Here is a 24,518-nt window from a genome sequence, read left to right on the forward strand (position 1 = left end):
TGCAAATAGTTAATACAACCACGAGAGTCAGGTCACAGATACCATAGGATTCTTCTCAGTGTAAAGATAGTTTACCAAGATGGTGACATGACGCCATGTCATCACAGCCAACATAAGGACGTTGTTTAGAAGCAAAATTTGCATATAATTGACATAAACTAAGTTCTAATTAAGAACGACGCTTTATTTTACTCATCTTTGCAACGAAGAGATAGAGAAATATTTTTCCCGCATACAACATGAGTTTTGCGCATTTTTTGCCGGTAACTAGGAGAGCAGAGAGAAACCACATGCTCTCATTACTAAATCCTCTTGCTTGTGACAGAGCAAACCTTTATTAAACCTTTTGCTTTTACCTAGAGCCAAAAAAATAGTTTTTCTGATATTCCGTTTTTATCCAAACGTCAAAAATACTCAGCAAATTTCCAGAGGAGGAGGAGTATTGCTGACTTCTTAGTAATTTGATCATTAAATTTGACGAATTGCTAGAGAGAAATTAATTTACCAGCTTTTAAAGGTTGTACAGAAAATTAAAATTCGAACGAAAGTAATCTCACATTTCCTGGATTTGGTTACGAATTTTCACCCGGAATTTCTGAACACAAAACATTCTCATCATTATTGTTCGCAAAAATCTTCAATAATTATCAATAAAGCCGAATTATTTCCACTTTTTTGCGATTGAATCTACACTTCCTTGCACTATCAGGCTAAAAATTATCATACTTGCGACAGTCAAATCCTTTATCCAAAATCGTCATGTATAAAATTTCCCTAGTCAAGGAATGAATATACCTCAAACATTTTTTTTGTTGGAGACGGACCACTGCGACCAATATTTAGATCTATTGTGGCAACCACAAAAATCTCACTAATACTGCTTTCACTAGTTTCTGTTGAAAATTCATGGTTTTACGAAAGACTAAGAAGTATTCGCAATGTGCAAACACGTCGTGTTAATGTTTTTCCCCGTAAATGGCGATTTAACAGATGGTTAGTTGTACGTGTTTTGTATGTTTTTGGCGAGATTCGATGATGTTTAACTTTTTGCCGAACAAGTTAGTATTTTACTGAATAGTGGATAATTTACCGAAAAAAGCAAAAGTAATAATAAATTCAATTAAAAATATTCCAGGTTTTAGCAGCAAATTATTCGTAAATCTACCGAAGTTGCTGAAAAATGAATACGCTTTCGCAATTTTTTTAAATCAATTGCTGATCTCCGTTAAAAATTACTGTGCAAATCGTCAAATGAAATTACTGAACAACTTTGGGTTAGCTTAGTGTGTACATATAAATGGCTGGTTTGAATATGCAAAGCCTAAGTAAAGCACTCATTTGATACAAAATATCGCCATTTTGTTGTTTTCGAAACCATCTTATTTTATTCGCATTTTTTTCAAACATGTTCTTTCTGTAACTGAGCATCTGATGAGAAACACTGCCTCTTGAATTGGACGAGAATTAATACTTTCGCATCCCCCCTGAGCGGTAGAGAGATATGCGTGAACACAAAAAAATCTCTTGATTCTCGAGAGCGTGTTCTCTCGCTTTCGGTGGGAGCTAGTAAGCAGCCCTACTGCGTTTAACTGCTTGCAAAAGAGATAATGAGCTAATATCGAGAGCAGTAAAGAAGCCTGAGAACGAGAAGCACGTTAGCTTGCATCACATTAGAGAAAGAGTCATTTTTTCTTTTATTTACTGTTACGGCCGTTTATTGATAACATTTCAAGCGATTCTGACGTTGTCAAACTGACCCCCATCGATCGATGGAAAAAAAACGTTGTTGCCTATTAACAAAAGTCCATAATTTCAAGCAAGATTTTTGAAATCAACGTAACTAACAAAAGTAAACAAACTGAGATTATCACTCCCCCGCATTCTACGCATCTTAGTGTACATACTGACAAACTTTCGTTTCATTATTCGTTAATGCTGTTGAAAAATGCCCATTCGAAATAATAAAGAATCAACGATTGACGCACCAACAGTGCTGGAATACAGTTTCGTCATTTTAGTTTCATTAGTTTTGGCACTGCTGCAACACTTACTTATTTATTCCGAATTAAAATAAAGAATGGCTGACTTTCCCCAAAAACCATTCCATAGAAACTAAAATACCGAAGTGTTTTCCCCAGAAAAAACTATTTTCCAAAAAACCATATCCAGAATGAGCATTGGTTCATAAGTTCATTCCACAGTTCCATTTCCCAGACATTTTTTTTTGTTAGAAGCGGGAAATTTTTTTAATGAATCTCAAAACATTTTTTCAGTATGTTAGCCATATTGCTCACCTCGAAGAGTGCACTGGTAACAGCATTAGACAATAGCAATATTTTTCATTTAATAATACAAACATACATATAGGTCAAATCTCAAAATTCAGTACAGGTGTTTTTTCAGTGCCATTTGGCAACAACCATAGAAAGCTCCCTTCATAGGATCCAAGAGAATGAAACAGTGTTATGTAAGTAAGGTTATGTGGCGAAACCAAAACTTTGTACATTACCTAAGTCAAGGAACTGATGCATGATGTTAATCTGGTAAGGATAAGCCGTCGAAAGCGGCGGCTCCTCGCTCAAATATTGTTGCACCAATTCGGCCAAAACACTAGCTACACCTTTTCTACACGGTTCCAACCACTCATTTACAAATTAGTTAACCCTCAGGCCCAGGAACAATTGGTATATCCCCCGTATACTTGCGCATATGTCAGTGGCGCCATAATCGCAAATGCGATAACAGTCTCAACTAAAAATATATTCAATTCAAAATGACCGCTAACATTGACGAATAATTGTTGTCGAGTATTATGTCTGTAACTCTGTGATATAAGTATCATTTGGCGTAAAGTATGAAAATACTTTCGAATGTATTTAGTGCAACCTGTTTGAGTAAACCGAGCAATCGGGTGGATCGTACATTTGCTTACGAAACATTCCCAATACAAAAGAAAAGCTCTAAAACTCACGAAACCATTTGTAAAAATATGCATTCATTTCGATTTTAATATGGATTCAACCAAAGCTCCAAAGATGGAACCAAGTCCTATGTTCGAGTAAACCGGTTATCCGAGAGGATAACAGGTTTGCTTTCGATGGCACATCCTCAGCAGCTTAACACCGCTTAAGTTCCTTAAATTAGGTATGCGCAACCCTTTGGCTTAACCACAAATAATGAATAAAAACATTAACTTTTCTGGGGAATGGAGCATTCTGGGGAATGGGACATTCTGGATAATGGTTTTCTAGGAATTGGTACATTCTGGGAAATGTCTTTCTGGGGAATGGTACATTTTGGGGAAGGGAATTCTGGGAAATGGCTTTCTGGGAAATGATAAGCTTGGTCGCCAAAATCGACGAAACTGAAACAACGTAAGTGCAACAAAGATACCAAAAATAACGAAACCAAAAAATGTCATGATCTCGAATGTTCGTCCGATTCAGTGAAAAGTCACTTCGGTGACCATTTTTGCTAAATATTTGGTATGGTTTTTCAAATAACATTTGAAACAAAACCTTGAGAATGTCATCGCCGTTTTCTCTGCTTGCGGCAAATGCGAATTTCGCTGTTTTCATAAATCAAGCTTGATTTTGTTTATCTGCCCTTTTCACAAATATAAACGGTTATTCAAATTAAGACAAGCAGGCAGCTCTGCTTTTTGTACATCCCGCCGTGAATATAACAGTTTTCATAATGTCAGATACAAAGTCAGATGGTTGTTTTGTTTCTGCTCGATGCACGTAATTATTGAACATTATTTTGGTGATTGATGAATATTATTTTTATTGAGGGTGTTGAATACAATTTATTATAAATCTGCAATAATTTCTTTTAGTATTATTTGGTTGATCCTAGATATATTTGAACTTGCACTAATGTTTCTGCAGAAACCATCAAAACCAAGCTGTTCCACGTGTTGATTGCTGTCATGTCAGAAGGTGAGATAACGTTCTTTACGATTTGTAATTTCTAATTTATGAATCATACTGTATCATAACATCTGTATATAACATCTGTTGAATTTAGGTCAAACAACTTGTTTTAATAAAAAAAAGAAACCGTCGCGCGGTAACATTAAACGTAAATATATTGAATAAAATTTCCAATTTTGAAAACCTTTTCCAGCAGAATCAAAATCCAAACCGTTGCAACAAGAAACAGAAGTCGATATAAACGATGTGTTCGAAGATTTGCTGCTAGTAGAGGAACGGCTGACTGAGCGCAGCTATCAGGAAGGACTGCAGGTTGGATCGCAGGAGGGAAACGTAGAAGCTTATCATTTCGGATATCATCGGGGCGCGGAAATCGGTGCCGAGTTGGGATTCTATTACGGCGTACTTTGCGCTCGGGAAAGCAGTGCAGAGGGGTCAAGTTCGAAAGCAACTGCTCTACTGCAAGAGCTGAAAAAAGAAATCGAAGCGTTCCCAAAGGTTAATGATTTAGAAATCGACATTTTAGAAAAATTGCTGAAGCTGAGAAATAAGTATAAGAAATTGTGCACATTGCTGAAGATTTCGGCGAAATATTCACGAACGAATGAGCTTTCGTTTTAGACCGGTTAGGATGGAACTGATTCGAAACCACTTAGAAGTATTAGCCGAGTTCTTGAAGCCCCGGATGGATTTCCTGAACTGCCACATGGTTGATTACCTGACAAAAGATCATTGGAACACGTTCATTCCCTTGGACATTAGGAACGAGCTTAATACTAGCGATGATTTGATTAAAGCTAAACAAATTTTCTGGAATCAATTTAATGGCGACTATTTGAAGGCTTGTGGATTCCCTGCGATTACAAAGCATATTCAAATTATGAAGCGCTACCGCTTGGATGCTCTTCCCGGTGCTTGTATGGCTTTGGACGATCTTAAATTTGCTTTCAATGCATGCTTGAAGCAGACTCGTCTTAGAATGCCAGAACTGATGAGTACCAAAAAGTGTCACGAAGTGGAAATTGCTTCTGCTGTGGTGGCCTCACTCTGTGCAGTCGTGGCGAGTAAGAACAGTTTGCCAAGTTTGGATCAAGTCGCTGTAGTTGATGCTGGCGATGGCAAGGGATATCTATCGTCTCGTGTAGCTCTGGAACATGGGATTAAGGTATTAGGAGTTGATTCTAATGAGGGGCACACGGCTAGCGCAGAACAGCGGCGGGATCGGTTGAAGGTAAGTTGTTTCTTTTAGTTTGCTATGTGAATATTTTTGAACCTGACTGAATTGTAATATGTTTTCAGAAAAAAGTCCGAGGAGCGGTGAAAAGATCGAACCTGAACAATGATGATTACTTTACCACAATGCTTCAAGATACGAACCGAGTGGAGCTCAACTACAAAACGACAACTAAGTTAATTGATTTTGAAACAGATCTAATAGAACTGGTTAATGGCCAATTCCCCGATTCGAGCTCCAGTCACTTTTGTCTAGCTGGCCTGCACACGTGTGGCAATCTGGGACCCAACTGCCTTAGGTTATTTCACCAAAACCGGCATATTAATGCCTTGTGTAATGTTGGCTGTTGTTATCATTTGCTGGTGGAAGAATTTGTACACGATAGATATTACAATCAGGACAAAATAAAGGATAATCCAGGTTTCGGCTTTCCGATGAGTGATTGTCTTCGTGATAAAGGTTTCTTCCTTGCGAGAAACGTTCGTAACATGGCAGGAGAATCTTTGGAGCGCTCGGCAGTGAACCAGGAAGATCCCAGCGATAAACTTGGTTATCGTGCAATGTTACAGCTTGTTCTACGGGAGCTCAAAGCGGACGAGGACAGTCAAGTAGGAAAGATGAAGTGTAAGGATTTTTTAGATTACACCAGAAAATCGCTCAAGCGGCTGCAAATCGACGATTCACCGATTTCCGATGAATATCTGACTGACATGGAAGAAAAGTTTGAGGTGGAACTGAAACAGCTAAAAGTATTTTATCTTTATCGAATGACCTACGCACCCGTCGTTGAGGGTCTTGTGTTGTTAGATCGTCTTCTTTATTTGAAAGAACGTGGTTATGATAACAGTTTTTTGGTGAAATTATTTGACCCAGTCGTTTCACCACGCTGTTATTCAATTTTAGCATTTAAATGAAAAAATAGCTCGATTTAAATAACGTTCACTGCTAATTTCTAATCCGAATGCTACAACTTATCAATTACTAAATCAGCAAACAACCCTTCGTTTGAATGCAATGTAAAGGCATTTTTCTTGTAGGTCAATTTCTCCGGCGTTGATTCCGATCGAGCTATTTGGTATTGCGCAAGTATCCGCACGATGGCAACCTTTACCTGCAGCGTTCCGAAATGTGAACCCAAGCACGTCCTGGGACCGACACCGAACGGCATATAAGTACACGGGAGAATATTGTCCAGGTTCTCTTTCGCAAAACGTTCCGGATTAAAAAGTAGTGGATCAGGAAAGAACTGAAAATATGCGGAATAGTACGTTTTACTCTGCTGTTAGCTATTAAACGAATGCAGCCTAACCTTTGGATCGCGATGAATAGCGTAGATAGGAACCAGCACCGGCATTTTATTCGGTATTACAAAGTCGTGGAAGGGCTCAAGTTTGTAACCGGTGCTGCCTTCCGGCAGGGTACACTGACGCTCCAGAAACGGTAGCACTGGATAGAGCCGAGCAGCTTCCGAAATCACCATTCCAAGGTAGGGCATTTCATTCATCAGGCATTCATAGGGAAGATCCGGGCCATGTTGCTGTATGCAGAGGCGTATTTCTTCTCGTAGTCGATGCTGAACCTTTGGCTATGAAGATGATAAAAGTTTTTTTTACTTTAAACGAATAGATAGAGCATTTCAAAAATATACGTACATTCTTGGTCAATTCGTACAGCGTAAATGACAGTACCGAGGAGGTCGTTTCGAAACTGGCCATGTAGAAAGTAGCAGCTTGAGCTACCAGTATGTCATCCTTCAAAGCTGTTTAAGGAAAAGAGTCTTCATTAGTTATTAATAATATATCTCTGTGTGTTTTTTATTATTGGACTGAAATTTTACCAGGACGTTGTTATTTTAAACCACGGGATTTCAACAGATGTCTTGGGTATTAACAAATCGAGGAACTGAGCGGAGCTACCGACAAGAAAATTTATGCTAAGAGCTGAATGCTTTCAGCGGGCGAATAGCTATACTAGGAACGACGGGCGATAGTTTTGAACAACGATTAACCATAAGAAAAATAAATTGCGCTCGTGATATCACAATGAAATGATTCCGACAACATTCACAATTGCCCATAAAGTGCAATCTTAGTGTCGGAGTAGAAATGTGTATCGACAACTGTCGTTGAAGGTCATTCGGACAATGATTCCAAAATGTCTGACTATGATTTGACGAGTAAAATGAATGATAACCGTTGTACTTTGCGACGAATTCTTCCCCGAGAAGGCTACAAATATTACCGAATAAGTTAACAACTAAATCCTCAAACAATAAACTGTGCCCAGTAACCAGGCCAGTAATAGCTATGTGTTGGCGAAACTCGATGGGAGTGTCTTGGCCCGTGTCTAAAATCCGAGCGAAATCGCGTTTCAAACAAATTCCGGGGTTTAAATTCTACAAGGATCCTGCTCGAGGCTAGGATTTTGGCAATTTCAAGGTTGTTTTCGCGGAGCTCTCGAAAAAAAATGACTACGTCGGCCAATATGATTCGCGAGTACACACAGGTATGTCACGACCGGTGTATCAGAGAACCTGTGCCACGCCACTCATAGGCCATCACGTTGTGTTTGTCATTCATTTAAGAACTTGGATTTGGTTTAGGTATGACAATTAAGTTTAGAGTTATTACGACTGTTGAAATATTCATCGAGCGGGCGTCCTAGGCAGCCTAGAATTCCCACCGACGTTGCGCTTGTAGATTGGACGATCGTTATAAGTACAGGGCAACCGATATGTAGAATTTGGCGACTTAGGCGTAGATCAACTGCTTGGTCAAGTCTTTTGTCGCTGGCTGGCGAGGAATACCTGCGTTAGGATCCCAAAGCAGACCTAGTTTTTGATGACCTTATTCACTGTGCATTGCTTCCACGGCACTTTAGTCTCACGTTATTGGGTGGCAAGTGTTGCAAGAACTCCAACGAATTGGAACACCATTTGTGAAGGGGAAAGCCAACAGCTGCCAGTGGATGCTGCAATTGCCGGTCTGATTCGATACCCGATGACACCGAATCGGCACCTCTTTTTTGATTATTTCAGCTGCAAACGTCCTTGGTTGATTGTACCAGGCATGCTTGAGCTGGAGAGGCGTCAAATTGTATGACATCTAATTTGGTCACTTGGAGGCTGATTATCAATGGTCTGGAATTTACGGTTCAGCTATGTCTATGTCTGAATTTCGGGCTACGTAGCAATTTCGTGTCTACTACTGGGAATTTCTTCTGTGCTAAATATTGGCAGTCGTTGAACTTGGCTACGGATTATTTGAATGCTTGTTTGTCATCGAACCTCCTTATCGGATCTCCTTTGTAAGTGAACAGAAAGTGTGATTTACAGGATTATTGGTTGTTTGTTTATTACGAGGATTAACCTACTTGGTTCTTCGCCCGAGAAGATAATAAAATGTTACATCTATTATATTACATTCCATTGTAGACTTTATTGGCGATATTCTAAAGGTTTACTAATAGGTTGTTCGTTGAGGGTCGCTGGAGTGCTTTGGATTTTAGAGTACAACTCCAGAGCGGGTGAGGCGAACAATCCGGTGGGGTACCTATAATATCTCGAGCAGCTCGGCATCTCTCGACAATGACATAATTGTCTCCTCACTTGTCAGGTCGTTGGCCAGAATATCTCGGATTGAAGACGGTAGTTGATGGAGGTTTCGAAAATTTTGACAATCTACCACGGTGAGTCTGTTACTCCGATCGATCCATTGTTCCGGTCCTTCCTTGATTTTTGGATGTGGCCGGGTTGGCTCTTCCTGCTAGTAATAAAGTGAGTCATGGTTTCTGATTTGAAGTGGGAGAAAATACCAATTTGGTCAGCAATCTTCGGTCTGTCTCCCACGAGCTGTCAATGAGTCGGCTTCCTATTTTCCTCTAATCCCGCAGTGACCGGTTACTCAGCATATCGTAGACAACGGATCGCATGTGTCCTCTATAGCCTGTATGTAAGGGTGGCATGACGTTCCCGTTTCCAAGCGGGATACCCAAGTAACAATTTAAGTTTTATAGCACAGTACAAGTGCAATCTAGGTTTTAAGAGGGACTTCAAGAGTGCTATATAACTTATGGGATATGACCGTCATAGAGTACGTCAGAATGATAGTCGATATTCCCTCTGGTCTCCTTTCAATCGCGAGACTGATGGCAGCAGCTTCTGCCGAGAAAACGGAGCAGCTTGTGGGGAGGCGGTAGACCAGACCCGCTCCTATTCCGCAGATCCCCACTCCAACTTATTCTTGCACCTTAGAAGCGTCAGTGTTATTCCGGACGCGGTTCGGGAATCGTTGGTTCATCAACTCTAGAAATTTGGCCTGAACAACTTCGGGATGAGGGCATCAGGGGTCCCTATTATTGGCTCGAATCAAAAGTCGTCAAAATGTCAGTTGACGATAGGTTCATCCGGAGTGTTCATTTGTGTTTACATTTTGCTAGCGTTAGCAATTTTATTTTGATTCCATCACCCAAAGTGGTACGCCTTAAAATAGGGATAGCGCCCATGTTTGAGTAAGCCGGGCAAACGAGTGGATCACAGGTTCACTTGCTTCCGAAGGCGGGTCGACGGCCACCTCGTCCGGCGGATTCTTAGCGGCTTTGGGCCGCCTCGGTTCTTATAGGTCTCTATTATGCGGCTAAACCGAATCGTACTGATACACCTAATACAGCGGTTCCTGAAGGCTATTGGATGGTTATCGGAACCCAGTAAAGTTCAGCCGCTAATGAGCTTGATTTCTGGCTGGCTCTAATTCGCATTCCGGCTCCAGTAACACAACCGATTTTGCATTCCGACTGAGCTTAACTGGGAAGTTTCCTAAAATTTAATCTGGAAAATAAAAGTTGTCTGGCAATGCTCCAGCACCCCGTTGAACTCTAATTATTTCGACACCTGGGCGCGAGTTTGACGCTACGGAATGAACTTTGTTTACTTTCGACAAGTTTTGATTCAAGCCAACAACATCCAACTGTTCGCAGCGACCTGGGTAAGTTGGTGTTAATGTTCGAACCTGTTCGGACATTTCGTGTACCACGGTCTGTTCCGGGTTCTGTGGAGGCGAGCTATTTCTCGGATGTATGTGCCGATGTATTCTACCCGGTCAAAAAAAATGCGGACGAATATGATCAGGCGATTTAAACGATTCAAACAGTTTGACGTTTAACTCAACTCGCCTATGCGAACTGCCCGTGGGAACAAGTGCAATTTGCGAATGCGATTAAAAGGCAATTTTTTTAGACAAATTTTCAGGCGGCTGAAATGGACTTGGTTGTTTTGTGCGTTTTTCAAACATGGCGGTTCATGTTTGGTTTAAGCTTAAAATTGTTTTTTTTTAAACGATTGGCGTGTTTGTATTTTATTTGTCTGGTGTACTTCATTTAGCCAAGGAATGTGGGAAATTGTGGAATCGTGTGTAAGTATAGTGAAACAAGATCTCTGACCTAAAGCCTTAATGAAGGTCAGATTGTGGTAAGTTTTGGTGTGCAATACCGATTTCACCATTGATTCTTCCTATAGTTTGGTGATGATTACCTAGTGTACTCATAAGTTTATGTGAGTAGATAATGAATCCGAAAATAAGTATTATTTGTATTTTCATATTGGGCAATTGAGGGCGATTAAATGGCGCGTTCCGTGGGCGATTTAAGGGCGGGTTGGGCGGTAAAAAAATGACGGCGGCAAATCGCCCAAATGTTGCATTTGAATAAGCCCCCTAATTGCCAGCAATTTGCTGGCAAATTGAAGGGCAATTAGCGCATCCGAGTTGGCAAATAGCCCCCGTTAGCCAGCAACTTGCCCTTGCCCTTTTTGACTGGGTTATTTCTCTTCTGGGATGTGCACGAGGAGGCGCAGCTTGCCACCCGCCAGGGTAATAATTTAGCACTGGCTGAAAATATATGTGATTTTGTGTATACACTCCGTAGAGTGTATTTGTTTTGCAACATAATGCTCACCACTGTTCCATATGATCGTTCACATTTTGCGTAAAATTTTGTTTAAATTTTTATTTGTGAACTATTTGGTTAGTCCAGATAGGTGTAGTAATGTTTGTTGTATAATTGTAAATAAATAAAATAGGGCTTAGGTAGGTCTCCGCTCTCCTTTTGCAAAATGCGTGTGGTTATGCTGCTCATCGGCGGTTACAGCTATGTCTGTGTTTTGTTTTAGTCGGGTGGAAGGCGGCCATCGCAGTGAGAAGGTTAGAAAGTGACGAACCACGGTATTGAACAGACGTCCAGTTAATTTTGCATTTTGCACTGGTTATGGTGGCGGGAAACTGTCTCGAGAAAAGGTGATATCTCGGCAAACATATCATTACGTCGTAAAAGCCACCTGTCAAAATTCACTTTGAATGAAAATTCCAGATAAACGGACTCTTGCCATTGTGCTTACAGTCGTAGTGGGTTTGCTACATTGTGTAAGGTGGTGGCTGTGTCTACAGCGGCTACCCGTCGCTGCCGATGGATTCCCATCAGTTTCTCTTTCTTTTTTATTTTGACTATGTAGTCACATTTTCTTTTTTACATTTTACATGTCGATTCTCACGGTAAAGAAAGAGAAGTCTGTCTTTACTAGGAGGCATGTTGGTTGACTTGAATGAATCGTAGTTATGTTGCCTAAGCTCGACCCCCCATCAACAGAAGACAAAAGTTATGTCCGTAAGGTATTAAGTCTGTTCTAATGATCCTACCACTTCTAGTTTTCCGGTACTATGGCTCTAAATTTTCATAACTTTCCCTAATCTCTAGCTAATTGAATGTCGTTAAAATGTAAAAAATGAAATATAATGATTTGCTTTACACTACTAACTCACGAATTTTTTCCTTCGCTCCGATAGTGGCACCGTCATTCTTCAGACTAATCATCGAATCTATGAAATCGCCTCGCTTTTCTCCGCTCGCCTCCCGACGCTCAATCTCCTGTCGGATAATTGTCCGGAGGAAGTGTTCCGTATCCCGTGGAAACAATTTAAACTTCAAATACGGTACCAGTTCGGACATGAAGAAAAATGAAGCCATAGTGATGCCCCGTTTTGGTCCGTACTCGAAGATCTTTTTGCCGTAGTACCGGAACTCGGACTCCTCGTCGCTGAGACACTTGGACTGAATGCCGAAGAATGTACTCGCTATGACGTCGGTTGTGAAGCGGGCGCACAGTTCTTTGAACTCAGTCTCTCGTGTAAGTGGTTGCTTCTCTGGAAGCCCGGCGAGGTGGTCAAGCATGTCTTTGCCAATCTGTGAATGAACGAAAATGAAATTTGTATTTTAAATCGAGAAAAGGAGTTTTCATGGGGTTTGAAGAGAATAACGAGAACGCAACCTGATTGATTAAAGGCAGCATTTGTCTTAATTTCCACGTGGTTACTTGCGGTGATAAGTAGGATCTTAAGTCTTTCCATAAAGGCTCTTTAATCATCATTAGATTGTAATAGCCGATGCAATCGTTGTTTCGGTCTGTACACATTTGTCTGTTTAGGAAGTAGGCAGAATCTTCCATCAGCAGTTTTTTAATTAGAACTGGATTCCGAATAATTAAAGCTTTCCGAAAAAATATATTTACTCCGAAAAAACTAGCTTCGCTGGATCGCTTGTGGTTATAAATTTGCTCTATATATTCGAACATTGATCTCATCTGCAGGGCCACCAAACCGAAGTTACCAACGAGCGGAATTTCCAGAATGTAGCAAACACCGTGCTCGTTCCAAAAGTTATGTCGCTTCCATCCATGGTACACTAGGAACACTATTAATAATACTATTATCATTTGAATCGTGTATATCACAGAATTGCACCTTGGTAGTAGATACTCTATATTTAATTGTCACTGAAAAGCTGTGACAACAGCAAATTGATAACACTAATCGTAATCGAGAACCCTTCCAGCTGTTTCTTATCTCAATTCGGTCGAATGCGGTTTGAGTGTGTTATGTTTATAGTGAAATCGATGCATTTTGAAGCCAACATTTACCTGATCGACAAGGTCGTACATTCGTTTGATCTTATTCAAGCTCAATGAAGGTGTCAGGAAAGTACGTAGCTGCTTCCAGTGGGGATTTTTGATCATGAGTAGATTGTAGTACCCGATGGGATCGCTTCTGTGATCAGTGCTCATATGTCTAAAATAGGAAAAAATAGATCGTCATATTGGTTTAGGAAACATAAGGTTTGTGTTTTCTTTAACTAAAGTTCATTAATTGTGGGATTCAGGCCCGTGCGCAAGGGGACATCACGCTTTACTAGAGGTTTGCTCAGTAACACTAATTGAATCTCCATTTTTTGGAGCGTCAGTCCGACGCTAGCTTAGTCCTGTCACTAAGTTAGTGTCGGATTGTTATGAGACGAAGTTGAAACGCAAATTTAATAACTAGTTTGACAAAATATACAAAACCTAACAACTCAGGAAACTGGCTGGGGCAGCCACCCGGCCAGCTAAAACAATTACTCCTACACGGAACCTGGATTTTTACTATATGCATAGCACACACTCTAATCCAACTACTTAGTAATTTAGTAGGGAACAACGTGCTAGTTTCTGTATGGTTCCCTTGTGCCATTCAGCACCGCCTTTGGCTCTCTATCCGGAGCAATTTATTACCGCAACTCCTTTAGGCCGTCTGGCTCTCTTCTTGTGCCATTTAGCTCAACTTCGCAAACTACTCGACGATGGACCTAGCTTACTCCGATGAAGAATTCCCCGGTGAGAGAAGTTCTCCCGAAACCAAGCCATCCAGCCATGCTTTGAGGTCGTTCCTGTGATTCCGGTAGAGCAAGGCGTTCGGCTCGCTGTTGCCCCGACACCCCGCAACTGGTAATATCTCTTCGCGATCTACACAATCTAGTTCCCGCCGGTGAATCTTGCTTACGCCGACGGAGAGTTCCCCGGCGGAAGAAGTTCTCACGACACCGATTCTTATTCTGTTTTCGCTATATTTCTGTCGGGTCAACCGGTAGGGTGCGGTGGTCGGTCCGGCGATTCAGGATGGATCATGGCGACCGGTACTCTCCCGGCGATATCGCTTACTGCCTCCAATGATATTGTTCTGTGCGCGCTCGCAACTCCTACGGCCATCAACCGGAACATGCAGTACAGATTTTCGCGATTACGTTTGGTTTTCAGCGCTGCAGCTCAGGCCGGAACACCATATCACAGTATCGATGACGAAACACTAGCTAGTAGACGTTACGTTCTACTTCTCGAACCGCCGGCGTTTGGCATGATCCTCACTAACCCGCTCGTGACCTTCATTGACCTTATGCAGGCATAGTGGTCGTCGATTAGCTTACCGAGTTTTCTGAGTGTATCCAGTAGACATATGGGCCTATACCAGGCGGGATCGTTCGGTAACTTTCCTGGTTTTAGCAGCATAAGCAGCTTGTGTACCTCCCACATTTCGGAGAAGCTACTATCATCTAAGTACTTCAACAGCACCATCCTGAACATTTCCGGATATAGCACAGCTTTCAGCGCCACGTTTGGTATTCCATCCGCACCGGGAGCTGGACGCCGCCTATTGCGTGGCTCCAGTTTTCGCGGCATTATGGCATCACAATCCTTCTTGTTAGATCAGCCGCATAAACGTTCTCGGTCTCGCTGTGCGGCCGAAGTGCCTCAGCGAAGAGATTTTCCACTACAATCGTATGTCTAACTTCACTAGAGCTTCCTGCAGGATACATCCTCTTGTGTAGGTTACTCCACTGTCAACTTTACTGCCCGGGCATTGAAGTCACCGCCGTCTTTCGACCGGTAAACTGCTCGGTTAACTTTTTCAACATTAGGATAAACTATTCCACCTTGTAGGTGCGTAACAGCTGCACACGAAGACACCGTTGATATTGGTGATCACGAAGCCTTTTGTTCACGAGTTTTCTGAAGTCATCTCGGAACCTCGCTTGATCCATGAAACGGCTTGACTTTTCATCCAGTAAATTCCCGACATACCTCTTGCTTTCCGTCATCCTCTCCATCTATATTTCGCTATATAAATCCTCTGCGTACTCGAGCCATTTAGCTCCGAACTCCAATCGGATATTGCCAAGCGATAAGTTACCGCAAGGCATTTCTGCGAGGGGCAAGCATTAGCAGGTTTCAGTGCGTCGTATTGAAAATACCAACGTATTTTGAATAATTATATTCAAAATACGTTGGTATTTTGATAAACTGGAGGAATTTCTAAAAGTCAATAATGAAAGTATTTAAAATACTTCTGTTGTACTTAATAATGTACTTAATGTAATTAATGTCAATGTGTACGTACTTAGAATATTTAAAGTACATCCTCACGGTAATTAAAATATTTTGCGTATTTAAAGTACAAAGGCGCTTAAAATCTTAAAATCATTTCAGTAATTAAAGTACAATGAATTTTGTAACCGAACGTTACAGGAATCAAACTGCATTTTTTGACGCTATTTACAATGAATCAAAAGAACATTCAAGGTGCTTAATTTATACTCAAAACATATTCAAAACAAGTACACCGTACATACCAAATACACAAAACCACACCGGTGGGACTTGCTGCTGAAAAGGCCCGATTGGAAAGGGGATCGTCAGTAGGCCTATCAAGGTCGAACACTCGGAAACAGGGCAAGAACCGCCATGGATTAGTCACCGTTGGTGAATTTCATACAGGCGAGCGAGTGCGTAAGACGTGTTTTAATTAAAAATCAGTGAGTGACTTAAATAGAGCAGCCAAGCGTCATCGCCATTCAGGACCTTTTGATACCCTTTTGATACCTACCATAATTTGGGAATCATATATGTTTGTCATCAACCGACCGAGACGGTTGTGCCTCCAGGTGGAAAGATTTGTTCTCGAGAGAGTGACGGAGTGCGAGACGCTGTATGCGTTATTGTGGGAGAGAGAGAGAGAGAGAGAGAGAGACCAGTTTGTTAAGTGTGAGTCGACAGTTGATACGTCGGAGGCGTGGTCAACGGCATCCTCGACAAGTGGTGTTTTGACAGCAAACCGCGGGTAGACGAATTTGCCTACCGCGGTGGCAGAGATCGACAGTGATCGTGCCTGTACACACAGAAAAAAATATAGTGTATTGGTGTCGTCGGGCAATTCTAATCGACGAGAGGGAAGCGTCACAGGTAGACCCATTTGCTCTATTTGTCTACCGCAGAAGTGGTACGACGAATAAGGAAAACAAGTGGCACTGAAAAGTGCCGCATCGACAGTGGGATTTTCGCAGCAAGCCACAGGTAGCCACATTTGTCTACCGAGGTGGTGGAAACGGAGAGAGCGCGCTTGTGGTGGTGATACCGACGAGCAGCTTAATCGGAGAGAGTTTTGAAGTGTTGCAGGTAGGACTATTTCTCTACTGAAGAAGCAACGCGACGAAGAAGAACAGCAGGTGTCACATTGTCAAACAACGGGCACCGAGTTTACAACGTAACACATGAGGTGTGTTCTACAGGTATAACAGGTATATTTTTCATTCCTTTTTGTGATAGTTTTTCTTGCTAGGTAAAATGGATGAAGAGATGGGAGAACGAGTAACAGACCCTCCCCCTAAGCCTTATGCTGAAAATGTAAATCCGACTAGAATTAAAATTTACCCAGAGTCGTCAACGGGACCATGGATTGTATTTATTAGGCGTAAAGTAAAGGCGCTAAATATTATTCAAATTTCTAAAGATTTGACTTCGCGATTCTCGGATGTAAAAGAGATCGTCAAAGTCAATAAAGATAAAATACGCATTGTCGTTGGTAGTTTCAAACAAGCCAATGCAATTGCTTCTTGCGAGCTTTTTACGCGTGAGTATAGAGCGTATATTCCTTCAAAGGAAATTGAAATTGATGGGGTCATCACAGAATCGAGTTTGACTGTTGATGACTTAGTTAAGCATGGGGTTGGTCGTTTCAAAGACACCATACTTAAAGACGTAAAAATACTTGAATGCAAGCAATTGCATTCAGTATCACACGAAGGAGATAAAAAAGTTTATCGACTGTCTGACTCATTTCGAGTGACTTTCGCTGGGTCTGCGCTGCCCAACTATGTCATTATCGATAAGATTCGTCTCCCTGTTCGCCTTTTTATCCCTCGTGTAATGAATTGCCTTAATTGCAAACAGCTTGGCCACACAGCCACTTACTGTTCCAATAAGGCACGGTGTGGCAAATGTGGGGGTTCTCATCAAGAGGATACATGTAATGAAAATTCAGAAAAATGTTTAATGTGCGGAGAAAACTCACATGAGGTCCCTGCATGCCCCATTTATAAATTGCGTGAGGATAAAATTAAACGATCCTTGAAGGAGAGGTCTAAGCGCTCCTATGCAGAAATGTTGAAAAATGCTACCCCTAAACCCATCTTCTTAGAAAACACTTACACATCTCTATTTTCGGAACAGTCTGACTCTGACGGAGCGTGCGAAGGTACATCATTTGTTTTACCCGGAAATTCCAGAAAAAGAAAACAGTCTTCTTTTCCCAAGCTGCCAAGCAAGGGCCTTAAAATTTCTCCACCAATAGATAAACTGCGCCCAAAACCGAAAAATTCCGATTCAAAACCGAAATCAATTCCGCCCGGTTTTGGGAACGTACAATCCAAACAGAACACCATTACTGGAAATAATAAAATTTCGACTTCCTCTGAGCCTCAGCCGGGGGTAGGATTATTGAAATTTTCTGAAATTGTTGATTGGATTTTTAAAGCATTCAATATTTCTGAACCACTAAAGAGTATACTTTCAGCTTTCCTCCCAACAATTAGAACATTTTTAGAGCAGCTGATTGCTCAATGGCCCATCCTTGCAGCGATTGTATCTTTCAATGGGTAATTCACCTCCTCCAATGAAAGATTCCATCACTGTTTTACAGTGGAATTGCAGAAGTATCATACCTAAAATTGATTCCTTAAAAATTTTACTGCATAATTTAAAATGCAATGCTTTTGCTCTATGTGAAACATGGCTTACCTCAAACATTAATTTCAACTTAAATGATTTCAACATTATTCGCCTAGACCGAGACACCCCGTATGGAGGAGTGCTTCTAGGAATTAAAAAGTGCTATTCTTTCTATAGAATTAACATCCCCTTGTTTGCGGGCATTGAGGCTGTAGCTGTCCAAACGAACATTAAAGGCAAAGACATGTCTATCGCTTCTATATATATACCTCCCAAAGTTCAAATTGGACAACGTCAAATTTTTGAGGTAGTGGAACCCATGGCTGCTCCGCGTCTGATACTGGGAGACTTCAACTCGCACGGAGTATTGTGGGGTTCCCTCTACAATGATAATCGATCCTCTTTGATTTACAATGTTTGTGACGAATTTAATATGACAGTTTTAAATACTGGCGAAACAACACGCATCCCCAGACCTCCTGCACGTCCAAGTGCATTAGATCTATCTCTGTGCTCGACATCACTTCGGTTAGACTGCACGTGGAAGGTTGTACCTGATCCTCACGGTAGCGATCATTTGCCAATCGTTGTTTCAATTAACAGTGAATTAGGCCTTACGAATTCAATCAATGTTCCTTATGACTTAACACGAAATATTGATTGGAAAACATACGAAACATTAATTTCCACTTCTCTTGCTTCGACAGAAGAGCTACCCCCTACCGAAGAATATGAATTCCTAGCGGGTTTAATTATTGAAGCAGCAGAACAAGCCCAAACGAAATGCAATCCTGGAATGACAATAAATAGACGGCCCCCTAATCCTTGGTGGGACAAAGAGTGCTCTGATGCATATGAAGCTAAACAAGTTGCCTACAAAGAAATTATGAAACAGAAAGGGGGTATACGTGAGAACTTTGAAAATTATTTCATTTTGCAAAACAAATTTGACAGTATACGTCGTGCCAAAAAATCTAGTTATTGGAGACACTTCGTTAATGGCTTGTCAAGAGAAACATCAATGAGTACTCTTTGGAACACAGCCAGAAGAATGAGGAATCGAAACGTGACTAATGAAAGCGAAGATTTTTCGAATCGTTGGATATTTAATTTTGCCAAGAAAATTTGTCCCGATTCTGCTCCTGCGCAGAAAATCACTCGCGATGCTCCCACAAGTAACGATTTCATAGATTCGCCTTTGACAATGATGGAATTCTCAATTGCACTCCTCTCATGCAACAATAATGCTCCGGGACTAGACAGAATTAAATTCAACTTGGTGAAGAATCTGCCTGACCTAGCAAAAAGACGCTTGTTGAATTTATTCAATAAGCTTCTTGAGCAGAACATTGTCCCGCACGACTGGAGACAAGTGAGAGTTATCGCTATTCCAAAACCGGGAAAACCAGCCTCCGATCATAACTCGTATCGACCGATTGCAATGTTATCCTGCATCAGGAAATTGTTGGAAAAAATTATCCTACGACGTCTCGACAATTGGGTTGAGGCGAACGGCTTGCTATCAGATACCCAGTTTGGTTTTCGGAGGGGAAAGGGAACGAATGATTGTCTGGCGCTACTTTCGTCAGAAATCCAACTAGCTTATGCAAAAAAAGAACAAATGGCGTCTGTGTTCTTAGACATAAAAGGAGCATTCGACTCTGTTTCCATTGATGTTCTCTCAGAGAAACTACATCAATGTGGTCTTTCACCAATATTAAATAATTATTTATACAACTTATTGTCAGAAAAGCACATGCATTTTTCATATGGCGATTTGGCAACATTCAGAATAAGTTACATGGGCCTCCCACAAGGTTCTTGTTTAAGCCCCCTTCTCTACAATTTTTACGTGAATGATATTGATAATTGTATTGTCAGCCCATGCACTCTAAGACAACTTGCAGATGATGGCGTGGTTTCTGTTACAGGACCAAAAGCCTTAAATTTACAACAACCACTGCAAGATAGTTTGGATAATTTATCAAGTTGGGCTTTGAATTTAGGCATCGATTTCTCTACGGAGAAAACAGAGTTGGTTGTTTTTTCAAGGAAGCGTGATCCAGCTCAGCTTCAGCTTCAGTTGGTTGGTAGAACGATAGCCCAAGTCCTGACTTTTAAATACCTTGGAATTTGGTTCGATTCTAAAGGCACATGGGGAGGCCACATTAGGTATCCAATAACGAAATGCCAACAAAGGATAAATTTTCTGCGAACAATAACTGGATCATGGTGGGGTTCTCATCCAAGTGACATGATAAGATTGTATCAAACAACAATACTTTCAGTAATGGAATATGGGTGCATCTGTTTCCGTTCAGCTGCGAACACTCACATTATTAAACTGGAACGGATACAGTATCGCTGTTTACGAATTGCCTTAGGTTGCATGCAGTCGACCCATACGATGAGTCTTGAAGTACTAGCGGGAGTTCTTCCTTTAAAAGACCGATTCTGGGATCTTTCTTCTCGTTTACTTATTCGATGTGAGGTTATGAACCCACTGGTAATTGAAAATTTTGAAAGACTTGTCGAGCTTCAACCCCAAACCAGATTCATGACAGTGTATTTCAATCACATGTCACAAGAAATAACGCCTGCTAGGTATGTTCCCACATACGTCAATATACTAGATATTCCTGAATCCACTTTATTCTTCGACACGTCCATGCAAGCAGAGATTCGTGGAATTCCGGATCATCTACGCTCGCGGGAGATCCCTAAAATATTCACAAGTAAATATCAACACATAGACTGCCTTAAAATGTTTTACACTGATGGGTCACGAATCAGTGAGGCCACTGGTTTCGGTATTTTCAACAATAATTTTTCAATTTCTCTCAAACTTGCAGAACCCGCCTCTGTTTATATAGCGGAACTAGCAGCAGTTCACTATAGTTTGCAAATAATTAATACTTTACCCCCGAACCATTACTTTATCCTCACTGATAGTCTCAGCACAATTGCAGCTCTACGCTCAAAGAGGATTGATAATCACGATCCATTCTTTTTGGGGAAGATACGAGAATCTCTGAGTAACCTGACAAGAAAATGTTATAAATTTACCCTAGTGTGGCTCCCCGCCCATTGCTCTATTGCGGGCAATGAGAAAGCTGATAATTTAGCCAAGATTGGTGCACTAGATGGTGAAATATATGAAAGACCCATCGCTTACAATGAATTTTATAGCGCTTCTCGACAGAGGACACTTGCTAGTTGGCAAACATCTTGGGACAATGGAGATATGGGACGATGGCTACACTCAATTATCCCTAAAGTATCAATGAAGGCATGGTTCAAAGGATTGGATGTAAGTCGGGACTTCATCCGTGTGATGTCTAGGCTCATGTCCAATCATTATACTTTAGATGCGCATCTCCGTCGTATTGGGCTCGCTGAGGGTAATCATTGTGCTTGTGGAGAAGGTTACCATGACATTGAGCATGTTGTTTGGTCCTGCACTGAATATCGTGAAGCCAGATCACAATTAGTAGATTCTTTACAAGTCCGAGGAAGACCAATCCATGTTCCTGTTAGAGACATCCTGGCGTATCGCGATCCTCTATACATGGAACTTATCTATCATTTTCTAAAAACAGCGTCTGTCAAAATTTAATTAAATTCATCTCCTCATACTCTCATCCAAGGCTAATCATCCACCAATTAAAGGAACCTAGAATATTTAGTTTTTAAATTTAGACAATAACAGAAAAAAAAGTAAATAAATACACCCGAAAATACTAGATCAGTATGAAATACAACAATGTAAGGAAAAACAGCAAACAATAAAGTGATTTCAGTGTTAGTTTTAGACAAAGTACTAGTATAGTTAAAATTAGTCTTAAGGATTTTTGTAACGTGCTATGTAAAAAAAGAAACTGGCGTAAAAAGCTATTGCAAATGCCGTGTCAAATAAACGTATGAAAAAAAAAAAAATAATTTGGGAAGTTGCGAACTCCCGGAGACACACCGCACACGCATCGGCCTAGGTGACTTGACGGTCACCTACGTCTAACAGTAAAGGACCAGCCTTCAGCCCTCTGGTCGCCAACGAAAACCAGGGACAAAGACTCGGGCAAAGGCCCTAACTACCAAGGAGAGCAACCCTTCTCGGTCTGGTAAAAGTCGGTCTCGTCCGTCGCCAACCGATCTCGCCAACGAAGGAAGCGCCTGTTGGACACCTCGCCCAGAACGCCTTTCTGGACCGCCATTTTACCCACAACCCCAGCATCGAACCCTAAACCCAAGGATCAGTCATCGCCATCTTGCACGATACCAATAATACCGGACCAGAAGACGATCAGCGAGCGCTCGCCGGTTCATCTAGCTGCCAACAAACCATAGAGTACGGTATGTACCAGTGAACCCACCAGTGAAATCCATAACATTACACGAACATCACACAATAAAAGACAGACGTTAAGAAGGTTGAGTGTTTTCATAGCATAAGATCCGCGAAATCCCTCCAGTTTGCCCAGTAGCGCGCCGACCCTGCGACTAGGTCCGAGTCACGTGCTGCTGAAGCTTGTCGGGTAAACCTTAAGTTACAAATTTGACGCGTACTTTTTAAAATCTTTCAAGTACTTAAGTACATTAAGTAACTTAAAGTAACTAAATATGTAAGTCTTTTGGCGCTGCGTCGTATTGAAGATTTAGTGCTTGCCCCTCGAATTTCTGTGAGCCGCTCAGCTCCTGTTTTTGTGAGCTATTAATCTTTCGTCTCAGTGATCCAGTTTGGTCTTGATACCATGAGCCATTATGCTCCGGTTTCCGAGAGCTATTTAGACTCGGACGGTTTTCATCAGGAGACATGAGGCCCCTCGAGCCAGCAGAGGGTTTCTCCAGATGACATCGTAGTGCAGCTCAGATGCGGATCGGCAACACACCGAGTTGCCCTAGTTTGCTAACCCATACAACATAGATGTTTCGCGTCACCTTGAAGTCGCATCAAGCCATCGATGGTGTACGGTACAGGCGGTAGAAGGCTCTTCTGAGAATAATAAAAAAGAAAAGGGACAGTTAAATCTGTATATTTGGCAAAACAATACTCGGCACATACTCGGACAATATGTTCGATATCGAGATAACCGTCGCCACAAGTGTAGACACCACCATTCGCGAACCGAATACGTCGAAGATGAGCGTGTAACGAGCGTGTAAGAGTCTCGATAGAGCAGGGGATGTTCGAAACTGTAGAGTAATGATCGGGGGACAAACTATCAATAATTCCAAGGGTATACTTAAGCTGACCAATTCTGACGAAAAAATCCGTACACCATACCGCAACGAAGCGGAATCATTCACCACGCTCAGGCAAACAGTCCGCACAGTGTACGGATGTTTTCGTCAGAGTTGATCAGCTTAGGTATACTGCATAGCATCAAATTCTCCGACGTAAACTGAAGCAGTGTCATTGTATTTAAATGAGGCGATGAGGTTTTGATTAAATATACCAAAGCCAGTGGACTGTCCATGATCGCATATCTGTCCCATAATGATAGGAAATCCCATAGAAAACGGGACAACTATGCGATCATGGGTAGTGGAGCCATCGAGACTTGATCCGTTGGTGTTGCAGTTGACTTCTCGAAATTTAATATAAAAAATGTTGGGGATCACTAGCGGACGTGTGTGATCGATCCAGAATTCCACGTATTTCATATTTCATTGGATGTGATGAAGAATTCAGTAGAATCAGAAGCATGCAAGAAATTGACACGGTTGGGATAATACGAAGAAGAAGTCAATATTTGAGATTCATGATGGTTTAAGGCTCAAGAAACCTTTTTGAGCATGTGTGAGTAGTATGCGTAGAAAAACTTGTGTTCAGCTTTGCCGGTTTACCCGAATAGAATTTTACAATAGCATTTACCCTACAAACAATCATAAAACAATAAATATTATAGTTATTACTGTTTCAACATTGTTCGTCGCAGAGTTCTCGCAGTAGATTTACAATAAAATTTCATGTAACAATCAATTTTACTGTTCAGGAAAAAACTGATGCAGTAAATTCACATCAAATTTTGTTGTTTTCGAGAAAAAAATGTATGGAGAAAAATCGATGTTTTAAAATGTTAAGATACATAACCCCCCTTTTTACTGTAAAAGTCGATTTTACATTGAAATTTACTGTAGAAACGTTAAAGTTTATTGTTTTTGTATTGAAGCATAACACTAGAACTTGCTGTAAATTATTGTAAAATTACTGTACTGTCACAGTGAAAATCATGGTTTCGTTACTGTACATTTCTATTCGGGTATCCATATAAAATCTTTTCAAACTCTAAAAGAGTAATATCAGTCGATTGATTAGATAATTACTATTCAAATTATGCCAAATAGTTGGTGGAAAAACTATTGATTGATCAGAACGGTGCTTTTGAAACCGTGGCTGTGTTTTTTTTCATTGCGCAGTTGTGTAGCGTTCCTCAGCACAGTGTGGTAGTGAGACAAAAAATCACAGCCCGGTGAAGGAACAAGAAGACGGGGC

At 41.1% G+C, this 24,518-nt stretch overlaps 3 protein-coding genes across 7 annotated transcripts in view; 2 read left to right on the forward strand and 1 right to left on the reverse strand.

Annotated features, from left to right (window-relative positions):
- The first annotated feature begins 3,719 nt into the window (after nt 1-3,719).
- Nucleotides 3,720-4,565, forward strand: LOC131688799 (protein LTO1 homolog). Of its 4 annotated transcripts, none has more exons than XM_058973331.1 (3): nt 3,720-3,743; nt 3,839-3,941; nt 4,132-4,565. In XM_058973331.1, exons 2-3 carry the CDS (start codon nt 3,932-3,934, stop codon nt 4,554-4,556), a joined length of 435 nt encoding a protein of 144 aa, XP_058829314.1. In that variant the 5' UTR covers nt 3,720-3,743; nt 3,839-3,931; the 3' UTR covers nt 4,557-4,565. The 4 variants fall into 4 exon arrangements, with proteins under 4 accessions (XP_058829314.1, XP_058829311.1, XP_058829313.1 ...); XM_058973328.1 differs by having other exon boundaries at nt 3,723-3,743; nt 4,129-4,565; XM_058973330.1 differs by having other exon boundaries at nt 3,730-3,765.
- A 1-nt stretch (nt 4,566) lies between these two features.
- Nucleotides 4,567-6,083, forward strand: LOC131688798 (probable methyltransferase-like protein 25). Its single transcript, XM_058973326.1, has 2 exons — nt 4,567-5,166; nt 5,235-6,083. Exons 1-2 carry the CDS (start codon nt 4,567-4,569, stop codon nt 6,081-6,083), a joined length of 1,449 nt encoding a protein of 482 aa, XP_058829309.1.
- LOC131688797 (cytochrome P450 6g1-like) overlaps nt 5,965-24,518 on the reverse strand; it is a 37,470-nt gene continuing 18,916 nt past the window's right edge. The window contains exons 2-6 of one of the 2 annotated variants that reach the window (XM_058973324.1): nt 13,133-13,280; nt 11,979-12,399; nt 6,822-6,928; nt 6,479-6,754; nt 5,965-6,415 (exon numbers count right to left, since the gene is read on the reverse strand). In XM_058973324.1, the coding sequence (XP_058829307.1) occupies nt 6,134-6,415; nt 6,479-6,754; nt 6,822-6,928; nt 11,979-12,399; nt 13,133-13,280 (1,234 nt within the window). In that variant the 3' untranslated portion in view covers nt 5,965-6,133. Of the gene's footprint in view, nt 6,416-6,478; nt 6,755-6,821; nt 6,929-11,978; nt 12,400-12,484; nt 13,091-13,132; nt 13,281-24,518 lie in introns of those variants that run through there. The other variant, XM_058973325.1, reaches the window with a different exon arrangement.

Source organism: Topomyia yanbarensis, chromosome 3, assembly GCF_030247195.1.
Source record: "Topomyia yanbarensis strain Yona2022 chromosome 3, ASM3024719v1, whole genome shotgun sequence".
In the NCBI taxonomy this organism is placed as follows: Eukaryota; Metazoa; Arthropoda; class Insecta; order Diptera; family Culicidae; genus Topomyia; species Topomyia yanbarensis.

Excerpts from the sequence above, each read along its gene's own strand:
- LOC131688798 (XM_058973326.1), top strand. The coding sequence starts at position 4,567 with ATGGAACTGATTCGAAACCACTTAGAAGTATTAGCCGAGTTCTTGAAG. Across the intron at positions 5,167-5,234 it reads AGCGGCGGGATCGGTTGAAG|AAAAAAGTCCGAGGAGCGGT; the intron begins GTAAGTTGTTTC and ends ATATGTTTTCAG.